The 14,382-nt window shown below is 34.6% G+C and overlaps 1 protein-coding gene across 1 annotated transcript; it reads right to left on the minus strand.

The window, feature by feature from the left end:
• Positions 1-1,298: 1,298 nt before the first annotated feature.
• Positions 1,299-14,178, minus strand: LOC141588347 (protein FAR1-RELATED SEQUENCE 5-like). Its single transcript, XM_074409794.1, has 5 exons — positions 14,043-14,178; positions 12,787-13,082; positions 12,148-12,636; positions 10,638-11,209; positions 1,299-1,800 (listed from the first exon to the last, which is right to left on the minus strand). Exons 1-5 carry the CDS (start codon positions 14,176-14,178, stop codon positions 1,299-1,301), a joined length of 1,995 nt encoding a protein of 664 aa, XP_074265895.1.
• Positions 14,179-14,382: the final 204 nt, after the last annotated feature.

A 14,382-nucleotide genomic window follows, 5' to 3' on the forward strand; every position in this document is an offset into this window, starting at 1 on the left:
TGAATTTTGTATAGGTCCGCGTCCGTAATTGGATGACAACAAGAAGGAATATATCTGTGGTTAATGTTATCCACAAGAGCCTGATGCAGGAGTTAGGAGCCCAGGACGAGGGTGGTGTGGAGCTTCAGTCCAGTGAGATGACTATTGGAGCTTCAGGCACGCAATCGCAGGGATCGTTTACACAGGCGTTGGCCAATCCAGAGTTTGTTGTAGTCTGGAATGCTCTCGGAGAAAAGTTGGATGCCCTGATTGATGTGGAAATGGCACATCCACCGTCCTTTTCACTTGGCGTAGATGAGATTGGCGTTCCAAGTGAGAGGGTGACCCAGGCTAACACTCGCAGCAGGGGAAGGAAGACTACTGCACAGCCTAAGAAGTGATGTTTATGTCCTTGGGTTTGGTTTATTTTGGAACACAAAATCTGTATGGCCTCATTTTGGGTATTGTCTATGGCCTTGTATTTTGGACATGTTCGGTTTGTTAGTTTGTAAATGTGGTGACTAACTTTTATTTTGGACGTGTGGTATATCCGTCACAAACAAGCAAGACGGATTGATGTTGGTTATTAGAAAATGTTATGTGAAGTTTATGTTGGTAAGAATGTGTGTTGTTATAAGACATATGATAACATATTGATCAACAATGGCAACATAACAGCTGAAAGTTTAATGACATATACATGAGCATGTTGTCGAATGTTCATATAATCCCTTATTATGTTGGCAGTTTCTATAGGTCACCCTTGAATACATGTTCATATGTTTCGCCATTATGTTAGCACGTAAAAGATGACCACTACTTATTTAGTGGTGGTCAGGAGGCCATCAAATGACCTATCTTATGCAATGAAAGATGAATGTCCTATGAAATATTTTACACATTAGACCTCCTATTCTGTGAACATATTTTTCTATTATGTTATCAATTTATATATGGTGACATTTTGGGGAGGAAGAACTTAGATTGGGAAATGAAATTGCCTTCTAACTGACCTATGAAATATTTTACACATTATACCTCCTATTCTGTGATGTTATGGCAAATGAAATTCAACTTTGGATATACAAACTGCAATACATGTTCACATATTTAACCATTATATTACCACATAAAAAGCGGTCCCAAATTATGCAATAATGGTCACGTGTCCATAATTATTAACATAATTTAAAAATGAAAACTAAGAGACCACATAGTTATTGCGCCAAAACGATACATAGTTGAGCGCATGAGCCTAGGAATTGGCGTGTAGGCGGTGTCGCTTGAAAAAGGTGAAATTGTTAGAATATCTAAAACGTTCACAGGAGCCTCGGAATTGGCGTGTAGGAATCGCCATTCATCGGCCCGTTGTCATTGGTTTTCTTCGCTCTTTTCTTCTTACCGAGGGCCCTTTTCTTCCTTTGGCTCCTACCTTTCGTCGTACATCGAACATGATCTAAAACTGCACGGTCTTCAGTTGGTTGAGTGTTCTGGTCCGCGTCCATGGCAAGCTTTTGAAGTAGAGAGGTTACTTCAGCATTGGCCGTACCATTGAAGTTCTCAACAATTGCCCTTGTCTCATTAACGTTCTGGCTCTTTGTTATCAGATTGTTGACATGTGTAAGCATTGAACATCGCCAATTGATGGCTTCGTTTGCAGCGCTTCGGCGCATGTATGCTGGGAGTAAACGATTCCACACCTCAGTCTTTGCGAATTTAGTCCACCGCCTTCGAATGTATGCAGTCGGAATTTCCGTCACAGAGTGCATGTGGAGGACACGAATGATGTGACTGCATATAATACCCATCACTTGATACTTCCTACAAGTGCAGTCAGATAAATGGTTCACGCAATCATAAGTCACATGATGGGATGATCCCTCATTGCCGCCAGTGTGGTGTTGGAATATGTGTCCTCCGACAATAATGCGATCACAACTGTCGATCATGATGATCACATGTTTAAATCTCATTTTAAGAATACATGTGGGATGTAATATTTTACAGTCAACTGGTCCACATATATCGGTAATGATTGGCTGACTAGAGTTTGACATTCGTGCATTTACGGACGGTGGTGATCGATTGATCCCCTTAGGTCATACCTATAGGGAAATACTCTTAATTGATTATTTAATTAATCGTATGCCGATACGAGTTAATTAAATTGCTTAAAATTGACGGATGATCTTGTGAGTAAAATTAACGTGTCTTATTGTAATTCGATTATATTAGATACGGTCTAAGTAATCGAATTGTTTTATTACTTGGATAAAATTATTGTTTACGAAACAATTGAAATTGAAATTGAATGAATGATTTATTATAAATACAAGACGTTGTAATTTATAATTTGATAAACCGTTTTGGCACAAGTAATTACGAATTACTAGTCGATTTTGTATATGATATATTTTATGAGTATGTTGATTTTTAATATGTTAAAAATACATTACAATTTCATAAGTCAAGTAACATGTCACATATGTTACAATTGACAAAATTCAATATAAAATGGACCTTCCATTTTATGTCATATGTGCCGAAAATAAGAGGGTGTTTAAGGATTATATTGTGTTTTTATTTTAAGTGGAAAACATGATGATTAAAGCCTAATAGTAGTCATGCAACCCTATTTTTCTTGGGAAGAAAATGAGCCTCATGCATTGGCTCCCTCTACCACCCCTCCCACCGGTTTTCCACTTAGAGAAACAAAATGGTTTTCTCTTATTATTCATTCACTACTTCATCTAACATTTTTCTAGTGTAAGAAAAATATTCTCTACAATTTGTGAAAACTTAGAGAAATAAAACTCACATAATACTCCCTCTTGGACCGAAATATTCAAGAACAAATTAATATTTTGTGTCATTTTTAAGTAAGACTAATATTGTTACTAGATCATAATAATATTGGTTATTAAGGGTTTTCCTTGGGTATTCACTTTTGGGAGAGGTTCTATTTTGGACCTTTTGTTCATCCATTATAAGGAAGCTCAAGAACTAACAAATAGGTGAATTTGTTGGTGCCCTTTAATCCGAAATCACATAGTAAGATTGATGATTTCTTCTCTTATCTTGTTTTGGTTTGGTTTGCATGCATAAGATCTAGCTTTTATTTATGACTAAATAAATTATTACATATATGAATATGTAAATTAATGAGATTAATGAATTCTAACAAGCGGTATCATGAGCCTTAGGTTGTTTGCATGCAAATCGGTTTATAGTTTTTCCGAGTTATATGATTAACATACAAAACTAATTAATTTGGTTTTATGAAGATATACCTAAAAATAACTTTGCATGTTAAACGTTTCTGGTCCTAAGTGATTTTTAGGACATTTTGGTTTATTTATGGATTTTATTGTTCATTTTATATAATATTGGCATTAAAGTGTGATTTTTATGATAAAAATGTCATTTTTGGACGAAAAATAGCTACATTTCGAATTTTTCAGTGGTTTTTGGATATGTTTTCACATATATTATCTACTGATGGCCTGTAAATTTTTATGTTAAAATGAGTTGTTTTTCTCGAAATATGGATTTTTCAAGTTAAAATCGTATTTAAATGGGTAAATAGGTTAATATGAGTTATATTTCGAATCTGGTCATGGAAATTTAGTATGTTGTCACATGAAATTTTACAAGATGTGTGTAAAATATTTGGCTATAATGAAGTCGTTATGCATGATTTATGAATTTTTGATGAAAAATCACATAAATAGTGACTATAATTAGTTATAATGCTAAAACATACTTCATGACTAAAGGAAAAATGTCACATGTTGTATTTTATCATATATTTCAGATCTAAAAGTGAAAATTTGATGAATATAATTTTTCTCATATTTTTATGGTCATAATTGTTAAAACCGATTAACCGCAACATTGTTTTTCTCGATAAATTTTCGAAATTTTTAACCTAAGTTTTGAACATTATGAGTGTCATGGTATTTTTTCCAGAATGTTCATGAGTTTAAATTTCAAATTTTGAAAATATTTGAAATTTTTATGATTTAATTTGAAGTTTAGAGCATAATTTTATATTTTTGGTCTATAATGAACAATATTAAGAAAACAAGTTTAATTATTGTCAAAATGTTAGTGGAGACTATTTTTGAGTCCTAAGATGGTTAGGGTAATTAACTTGTACATAAATATGAATTTATGTAATTATTGTAATTTTAAAAGGTTAAATCACGCAAATCTGTAAAAACCGATTAATATACGATATTGGCTCTTTAAAGGCGATTTAGCATAAAATCTAGAATGTTAATACATATTATAATGCTGCATTTTATTTATGATTGTCATATTTTAATTTTATGTAATTTTGAATTATGTAATTTTACTTAGTATGGTCTTAGTTTTAATTGATATTACCCGAAATGTATGGGAATATCGATTCGGTTGTAATTATTGTGATCTCGTATCACCGTTTTGTAATTTAATAGATTTATTTTTATTTTAATTACAAATGTATAATAGGAAATTATGTAATTCATTTTGTAATTTAATTATTCCGGAGTACCTTGAAGACGGTGCCACTCGAGAAGGCGATCCATCAAAGAAAGTGTTGCCTTGAAATGCGTGCCAAGACCGAAGTTCAAGGGACCAAAGGAGTTGGTTTCCGAATTTGTAAGAGTTTATTAGATTTACTTTTTTAGGAAGGCCATACTAAGATTTTATTTATGCTTTGCATTTTATTTATATGTTGCATGCATCGCTATATCGCCATAACTAAAACATGCATTATCATTAAATCGAGTAAATCGACCGTGTCAATTACAATTATCGTAGTTCACCGCTTTAGTTCACTTAAAACGTGATAGATAATAAATTGACATGACCTCTCGCTAAAATAAACAATTGAGACTTAGTCTTACCAAAAATTAGAAACCATGAAAACCTATTTCGTGAGGGAGTGCGCTCGGCCTTACCGGGGTACAAACCTTGCTACGTAGGGGAAGTGGGTGATAAATGTCTACCCACCGAATTTATAAAGATAAGGGTTGTATTCGGCTTTACCGATGCCCAAGTTGATGTAAATTTGGATCATGGACACATTTATTCGAAATTTGGGTTGAACTCAACGAAAGTATTCTCGACGGTTGCCGGATGTGTTTCGGGCTAAAGATAAATATTAATGTAATTTTATCGACCAAGAGTTCTAAAAGTAGAATCGATTAAAGAGTTAATCCATCGAGTTATATTGATAAGGGATGAATCGGCCCTACCGTGCCAAAATTAATATGAATTTGGATCTTGGAATCATTTATTATAGTTGGGTAGAGGTCACTATATAAATGCTCATATCTTGTTAAATTATTTACAAGTATTATTATAACAATAAATGTTAGTTTTCATCATTCCGTTGTCGCATCGTTCGCATCATTCTATTTCTTCACCACAATTTATATACGATATCATTTCGATTTTAGTTCAAATCTCCATTAAAACATCGTAACGGAAGACAAAATTAGAATTTTCTTCTAAAAACCTCGAATTATCCATTGCAAGGATCTCTTGTGAAGAGTATAGATAAAAGTTATTCGTGATCAAAAGGGTTTTTGATTCTTGACTAACATATCTACTTACAATAAATTGTTTCTCATATGCTTAATTGAGTTAAGTACTTTGAAACGTTAAATTATTTTGGTAACTAGATTTGTTGGAAATCAAAATTGACCAAAATACCGCAACCACTTCAATGAAAGTTTTAAGACTAAACGAACGAATGAAGAGTAGTCTTCATGAAATTCAAATTTTGCTTCTCTAAGCAAAGACTCATTGAAATGAGTGGGAGCATTCTCTTAAACCGTTAAGAAAAGGATAAGGTTCAAAGAAGTAAAATTAGAATGGAATTGATACAAGGTAATGGTAAAAGTTAAGTTATTGAGAATAACGACACTAAACCTATCAATCCCGACCGATAAAGTTTCCATCGTCTTAAGTGTTGGACACTAGAAAGGAAACTATCCCAAATTATTGAAGAATAAGCAAGTTAGTTGTGGGACATCTAATGAGACTTTCTTCTATAAATGTTTATTTGATTGACATAAATTTTGCTAATACTACTTCGTCAATATTAGAAAACGATGGTGGTTTTCATCATTGTATTTGATACATAGGATGATTAGAATATGACGACTAGAAACAAATGACGTCGAGAGATAGAGTCATTGTGTAATCAATCTAGTTTTGGGTTTTTAGTTGTACCTTAATTATGACTATTAAGTGCATAAACTCTAAATAAGAATATAATCTTGTTAAGATTCAAAAGGGGTTTCACTTTTGTGACCCTATACACCATGATTTGATGTATGGCTAGCCCATCATCAAGGTGATTATATTCTAAACCAAACTAGAATGATACATCATGTAGATGATGCAAGACTCAAATTGGTAACCCAAGATTAAACCTTAAATTCTGGAATGATGAACGCAAAGAGTTATCGAGTACTCTTGAAACCATTAGATTGTTAATCTTATGGTATATGCGTATCTTGTATTCAAAGCAAGATGTCTCGTGCCTTTTGGTTGAAAAGGAGATCGAGGTTGTAAATCATTGATCCAAAATAGGTTGATCATTTTCTTTTACCAACAATTTAAGTTGACACTAATGTGTTTACTTAATAAGGTAAATAAAGAAATCTTTGAACAAGTTCAAAGAGTTCCAGGAATCACCATTTAGTCGTGATGGGATTATCAAAGTGAAGACTTTGATATAAGCCAAAGGAAACGTGATATAGTATCACAAGTTAATCTCTCTTAGCACGCATTATGGGATAATGTGTGGTTGGATAAAGAAATCAAATCCTATTCGATATGGTTTGGACTTTAATCAAGTTACTTTGAGTTACTTGATCTTATTTTGGGGATTCTATCATATTGTCTAAATTATTTTTCCACTAAATCTAAAACGATTCATATGAGATATGAAATGGTAGGGTACCATGCTTGTAAGTTTTCACAGGAAACAAATGCTCATTTTTCCTTATTATAATTACGAGTACAACGGGTTTGTGGCTCGTGAAGCTGTCTTTCTAGAATACAAGTTTATTTCTAGAAGACAGAGTGGGAGAAATTATTCAAGAGCCACAAAAGAATTGTGTCAAAAATTGTATGTCGCAAGAAACTGTATTTTCTTGGCTACATGACGTTGTTTCTTCGAAACCTAGGAGGTTGAACTCATCACTTGTTGAAGATGATGAATTCGTGTTACTTTTAGAAAGTAAAGAGCTTGCAACTTACAAAGAAATGGTTTGATTCAAGTTACTTCTGGAAAGTAATGATCAATGACTTAAATGAGAGTGTTTAAGTCACAACTCAATACAAGACTTAGAGCCATGAAAATCCGAAATAAATTCCAAGTGAATTGGTAGATATCAAAGCTTGATTGGTGGCAAAGGGTTTTGCACTAGTTGAAATGCTTAAGTCTATTTGGATCTTCTTAGGGATTGTATTTCATTATGATGATATATAGCGAGTGAATCTAAAACCCACTTCTTCAATTAGAAGGAATGTATTCAATACATATCTTGAGTTTTGTAGATTCTTGCAATCCTAAGATAATGTGAAACTTAAGAGAGGGTCTTAAGTAGGACATCAATGAGTTAAAATCAATGTTTTGATCATGTTATAAAACTTTTCTCGATAGGTTGAGAAGTTGTGTTTATACATGAAGTTTAGTGGGAGTTACGAAAATTTTAATTAGTCTTATATGTGGATGACATATTGATCATTGGGAATGATTTAAGACTTGTGGAGTAATATAATACATCTTTAAATATCCAGATTTATGGAGATAAATCCACATGATATTAGCGCCAAATAAGAAGTCTTATGTTGATAAGATTCATGATTAGTTCAATCGAGTTGAACACATTTGATTGATTCAAATTGCTTCCGCTGCCGGATCAATTAAATGAGTAATGATGTATAACACTTCATATACTTTGAGTATGATGAATTGTTTCAAAATCGAATTTAAGTAATAGTTACCAACTAAGCCATAAGGATTACCCTTAAGTGCTTGAAGAAGCTGTAAGGGTGTAAAGCAAAGTGTTTTTAATGCAATTCACTAATTTGTGTAAGAGTGTTACACAAATGACAATTGACAATTGAGATTGCGCATGGTTTCCGACAAAACCGTATTCAAAACACCTAAAGATGGTTAAAGAACCATTGTGGCTATGTTATTTAAGAAATGGATTTGCTAGAATCGTTCTAGGCAATAAAGAACAATGAGAGATGCTTACAACGGAAATTGAGTACACTTGCAATCATGAGATGTGCAAGAGGATGGATCCCGCACACTGTGAAAACAGTGGGAGCTAATCTAAGGCTAGAGAGCTTATGTCTAGATTGAATCTAGACACGTACTCAGAAAGTTTTGTAATGCAAATGTATACATTACAAAGGAAAACGAGTATGTAGTAAGGTTGAGTAAGGTACAAGAAGTTGATAAAACCTACTAACCAAAGCCTTCTCATGGGCTTAACATGATGAGTCATGTCATATGTCATTTCAATTGCATTGAGATGAACAACTACATATAAGATGAAAATGGATTATAAAAATATGAAGTAGTAATCAGGTATTGACTATTCATATGTGATAATCACATTTGTCGTTCGAGTTTTTAAATCTGAAAACTCCTTTTATACTTTGTTACATTCAAACGGGTTGTAGAGACAATATTGAACCCCGTTAAAGTGAACCCGGATTAACATGGTATTCGCCCATAGTCACTTGTATGAGGTGACGTCTCGAAGTGACTAGAGTTTGATGCGATTGATGGCAAGTTCAAGTGCCATAGAGTCATGTGAGATGACTAGTCGATCACATAGGCAGATATTAGGAACACTCGTCGGGCCTTATGACCGCTTATAGAGTTCGCAAATTTATATAGCCTGGTCGTGGCGAGAGCTACTATAGTATTCTAATGAGTCGATTCTGTTGACTAAAGACTGTTCGCCTAAGGTGGCACGATTTTGATTAACTTTGATTTATGTTACTACGACCTTCGTAAATGGGGTCAAATGGGCATATTTTGGGTTATGATGGTTGTGGCTAGTCGAAAGGAATAGTGCGATAGGAATTGTCCACCCCTTGTCAGGGTTAAAACAATATCTCGAGGCCACTCGAGGAGTAATGAACTGGAAATGCGTGGCCACGCTCGGAAGGTATCTATGGTAGATAACTCCGGTCAATCAGTTATTCTCCAGATCGAGGAAACCACTCTCGATATGATCACTTGCAAGTACGACCTGAAAGACACCTTGCATTGAGTGGGAGATAGTAATAGGACAAGAGAATTGGTGACGCACACTTGTCGAGGACAAGTGGGAGATTGTTGGAATATGTGTCCTCCGACAATAATGCGATCACTGGTTGTCGATCATGATGATCACATGTTTAAATCTCATTTTAAGAATACATGTGGGATGTAATATTTACGAGTCAATGGCCCACACATATCGGTAATGATTGGTGACTAGAGTTTGACATTACCGTGCATTTACCGGTGGTGATCGATTGATCCCCTTAGGTCATACCTATAGGGAAATACTCTTAATTGATTATTTAATTAATCGTATGCCGATACGAGTTAATTAAATTGCTTAAAATTGACGGATGATCTTGTGAGTAAAATTAACGTGTCTTATTGTAATTCGATTATATTAGATACAGTCTAAGTAATCGAATTGTTTTATTACTTGGATAAAATTATTGTTTATGAAACAATTGAAATTGAAATTGAATGAATGATTTATTATAAATACAAGACGTTGTAATTTATAATTTGATAAACCGTTTTGACACAAGTAATTACGAATTACTAGTCGATTTTGTATATGACATATTTTATGAGTATGTTGATTTTTAATATGTTAAAAATACATTACAATTTCATAAGTCAAGTAACATGTCACATATGTTACAATTGACAAAATTCAATATAAAATGGACCTTCCATTTTATGTCATATGTGCCGAAAATAAGAGGGTGTTTAAGGATTATATTGTGTTTTTATTTTAAGTGGAAAACATGATGATTAAACCCTAATAGTAGCCATGCAACCCTATTTTTCTTGGGAATAAAATGAGCCTCATGCATTGGCTCCCTCTACCACCCCTCCCATCGGTTTTCCACTTAGAGAAACAAAATGGTTTTCTCTTATTATTCATTCACTACTTCATCTAACATTTTTCTAGTGTAAGAAAAATATTCTCTACAATTTGTGAAAACTTAGAGAAATAAAACTCACATAATACTCCCTCTTGGACCGAAATATTCAAGAACAAATTAATATTTTGTGTCATTTTTAAGTAAGACTAATATTGTTACTAGATCATAATAATATTGGTTATTAAGGGTTTTCCTTGGGTATTCACTTTTGGGAGAGGTTCTATTTTGGACCTTTTGTTCATCCATTATAAGGAAGCTCAAGAACTAACAAATAGGTGAATTTGTTGGTGCCCTTTAATCCGAAATCACATAGTAAGATTGATGATTTCTTCTCTTATCTTGTTTTGGTTTGGTTTGCATGCATAAGATCTAGCTTTTATTTATGACTAAATAAATTATTACATATATGAATATGTAAATTAATGAGATTAATGAATTCTAACATGTGGACCCTGTACAATAGGGTAAAGTCTTCGGATTGTATAATAGCTGCCCGGGTACCCATGGCAAGCCCAAACTCTTTCTCAAACACACGAAACAGATGCAGAGTGTAAATCTGTGACGCATGTTTCAAGAGGTCCATGAGGGGGAACACGAAGGTCGGGGTCGCTCTAATAGAGTTGAATTCTTTAAGGTCCTCCTCTTCTCTCCATCTCCGGACAGTCGTTTCATATATACCAAAGAATTCGGTAACTGAAGCTGTTTTTGAAGCTTGGAAACCCATTGCATGGTTTGTGCTCTCGCTCCTTTGCGAAGATAGAATACCCGCTGAAAAATACATATTATTGAACGCAGTGCACCATTTGGTTCGTAGGCTGTACAGTCTATTGAACCATGGGTGGTTGTCGAGGCCATACTCTGTCGTCATTGTTCGCCAAGTCGCTTCAAATTCAGTTTCACTAAAGCAACCATTCAGGCATTTGTTGAACATATTCTGGAATGGCCTATCGTGCTTTAAAGATCCAAAGTGAGAAATGGCATTTTGTTGGATATGCCATTGGCATAGCCTATGTCTACTTTGTGGGTACACCTGCTCAGGACAGAAGACAATGTTACCATCTTGGTTGCAGCAAAACGGACACGGACACGGACACGGACACTGACACGACACGGACACGTGACACGACATCCCATAAAATTTAGGACACGGGACACGTCATTTAAATTTAATAAAATATATATTTTATAGTTATATATGTGTGATTTTATTTTTGAACAAGTATTGAATATTAAATTTAATAAGTGAAAGTAAAACTTACGTTAATTATAACTCATTCTCATTTCCAAAACAAAAAACCAACTTATAATCAATCTATTTCGACATTTCATTACTACTCTAAAGAACATCATTTGTCTCCAATTCAGCTTATTTCCCCACCAAATTCAACCATATAACAAATCTCGACATTTACCTTAAATTCAACTTGATTCCGTTTGAAGGTGTGTCCAAATACCATGGACACGGCTCAAAATACCATGGACACGTATCAGACACGTGCCCAAATAAAAGATGAAAGTTAGACACGAATTTACAAGTGTCCGACACGTTTTGACGTGTGTCCGACGAGTGTCGTGTCTGACACGGGTGTCCGACACGGGAACGCTGATTAGAAGGAGTGTCCGTGCAACCTGGGTTACCATCTCGAGGTTAGATGTTTACAACTCCGGAATTGATTTTAGTGTATACATAAGTCCTTAATATGGTGACATATTAGAAATATGTCTCAAGAATTAATCAGTATTATATGTCATCACTTATTGGAATAATGTTGACATGTGAAATATCTAATATAGTGATATATTAGTGACATATAAATTTAAGACGACAGGTGCATAGGTAAAATATGTGACTATATTTTAGATAATTGTTGACATTAGAATGATTATTAACATAACATAGCTTGAGTGGTCACATATTGAACAATTAACGGATCATGTGCGAAATTTAACAATTGTAACAGAAAATACCGCTTCAAGAGCGTTTGTCATTGCTTTGTCTTGGTCAGTGAAAATGGAGACAGGACGGAGATCATCACCCACAGCTTCATTAAACACGTTGAACAACCATTGAAATGATTCTTCTTTCTCAACCGATAGAAAAACACACCCAAACATAACATTGGACCAGTGGTTGTTTATACCGACAAACGCACCGCATATAAGATTGTACCTATTGGTGCGGTACGTTGTGTCAAAGATAAGTACATCATGATATAATCGATAGTCCTCCATCATCATCGAGTCACACCAGAATAGGTGACATAGTCTCCCTTCTTCATTGAATTGCACACGGAAGAAGAAACCCGGGTCCTCCGATTGTCTTTTAGTTAAAAGATTAACAAGTTTCGCTACATCACCACCCTCAATCGCTTTACTCTTCAGCCTATGTACAAAGTTAATGTGATCCCTCTTTGTGTGTCCAAAAAATGCATCACCTCCCGCTGCAGCAGTCGCCACCTTGTATTGAACAGATGGGCGGACTAAGGCTTCTGTCAGAGCCCTTATAGTCTCTGCCTCGGCATCCCTTATTCGCCTTTCAGATCGGTGATGCTGCTGTCACTGCGTGGGGGTCAATACATGGTTGTGTAGTGTGATATGTTGCAGTACCTCCCACTGCCCATCCTCGTTTAATTGCGACCTTAGGCCAGCTCTGCATTCACACCGTATGATTGCAGCATTCCTCGAATGGTTCGTAGAAATATGGGGTAAACCATTCCCATGTTTTCCTTCACATGAGCATACAAAGTATCTTTCGACTTCGGGTGTGCCAGGCCCGTTTGCTCTGCGAGAAGTTGTTTTCCTAATGCTGAAACCGACAGCCTGTGAGTGTTTTCGATACATCTCGTAGATCTCTTCCCATTTTTCTGTTGTCATCCCCGATAGTGACTTCGAATAATTAGTACCTACAGAAGTTGACAGGGTCACATTAGAGAAAAAAAGTATGGACATTGATAAAAAACAAAACAACAAGTGCATTATACATTATCTGCCTTAATCTAGTTGACAGGGTGACATTTGTCCTAAAAGTATAGACCTTTCTGAGAAATCCACCAACGTGTGCATTTATATGAACTGAGATAATCTAGTTGACAGGGTGACATTTGCCCTAAAAGTATAGACATCAATACAATACAAAACAACAAGTGCATTTTATATTATCTGCCTTACTCTAGTTGACAGGGTGACATTTTCCTAAAAGTATAGACCTTTATGAAAAAACCACCAACATGTGCATTTATATGAACTGAGATAATCTAGTTAACAGGATTACATTAGAAGAAAAAGTATAGACATCAATAAAATACAACACAACAAGTGCATTTTACATTATCTGCCTTACTCTAGTTGACAGCTGACATTTTCCCTAAAAGTAAACACCTTTGTGAGAAATACAAACGACATGTACATTTATATGAACTGAAGTAATGTAGTTGACATGGTGACATTAAAAAAAATGTAAACATTAAGTAGATTTACAAAGTGCCTTGAGATAATATGTGTTACGATATTTAATAGGTCACATAACCACTGACAGTAGAGACATTCATAAATATACAACATGTGTTTTTTAATAATATGTTATACTGCAGTGTTGACAGTCTGACAATAGCACTAAAAGTGTAAACATATATTTATATGATATACGACAATATCTGCCTTTTGATTATTTCTGACTCAACTAGTTGACATTCACACAAAAAATATAGACATTAACACACGAAAAATTATATCGGTAGCCATGGATAGCCGAGACAATTGTATGTTTACAAATTGTAAATTTTATTATTGGATTTGTGCCCTAATAATGGGAATGATAATAAGCTATAAGTTCTACACAACATAAACATCCTAATTATACATACCTTTACTCTTATCCGTCAACCCTTGATGAATTATGACATCATCTTCATCTCCGTCCTCCATTGTAACGTCGATTAAGGCTCCATCGATTAGGGCTTCATCGATTAGGGCACCGTGAAGTATGCATCTGTCAGCCATTTTTTGATCGCACGATTTTTCAGATATTAAGATTGAAAATTTAGAACGAATTGTTAGATGAATATATGATTGTGAACAATAGACAAGAAATTAATGGGATTTGGTGTTTTTTGCCTTCTTACAAATGCAACAATAGAGAACCCACACACTGCATGTATTTATGAGAAAGCTATGACATTAAATGCCCTTCACGTTTATTGCAAA

Source organism: Silene latifolia, chromosome 6 (genome assembly GCF_048544455.1).
Source record: "Silene latifolia isolate original U9 population chromosome 6, ASM4854445v1, whole genome shotgun sequence".
Taxonomy (NCBI): Eukaryota; Viridiplantae; Streptophyta; class Magnoliopsida; order Caryophyllales; family Caryophyllaceae; genus Silene; species Silene latifolia.

What these genes read in the sequence shown, in the direction of transcription:
- LOC141588347 (XM_074409794.1), bottom strand. Translation starts at nt 14,178, where the DNA reads ATGGCTGACAGATGCATACTTCACGGTGCCCTAATCGATGAAGCCCTA. An exon ending in TGACAAACGCTCTTGAAGCG is followed by an intron (nt 11,210 to 12,147) that starts GTATTTTCTGTT and finishes TGTCCTGAGCAG; the next exon opens with GTGTACCCACAAAGTAGACA. An exon ending in TCCGAAGACTTTACCCTATT is followed by an intron (nt 1,801 to 10,637) that starts GTACAGGGTCCA and finishes CTGCACTTGTAG; the next exon opens with GAAGTATCAAGTGATGGGTA.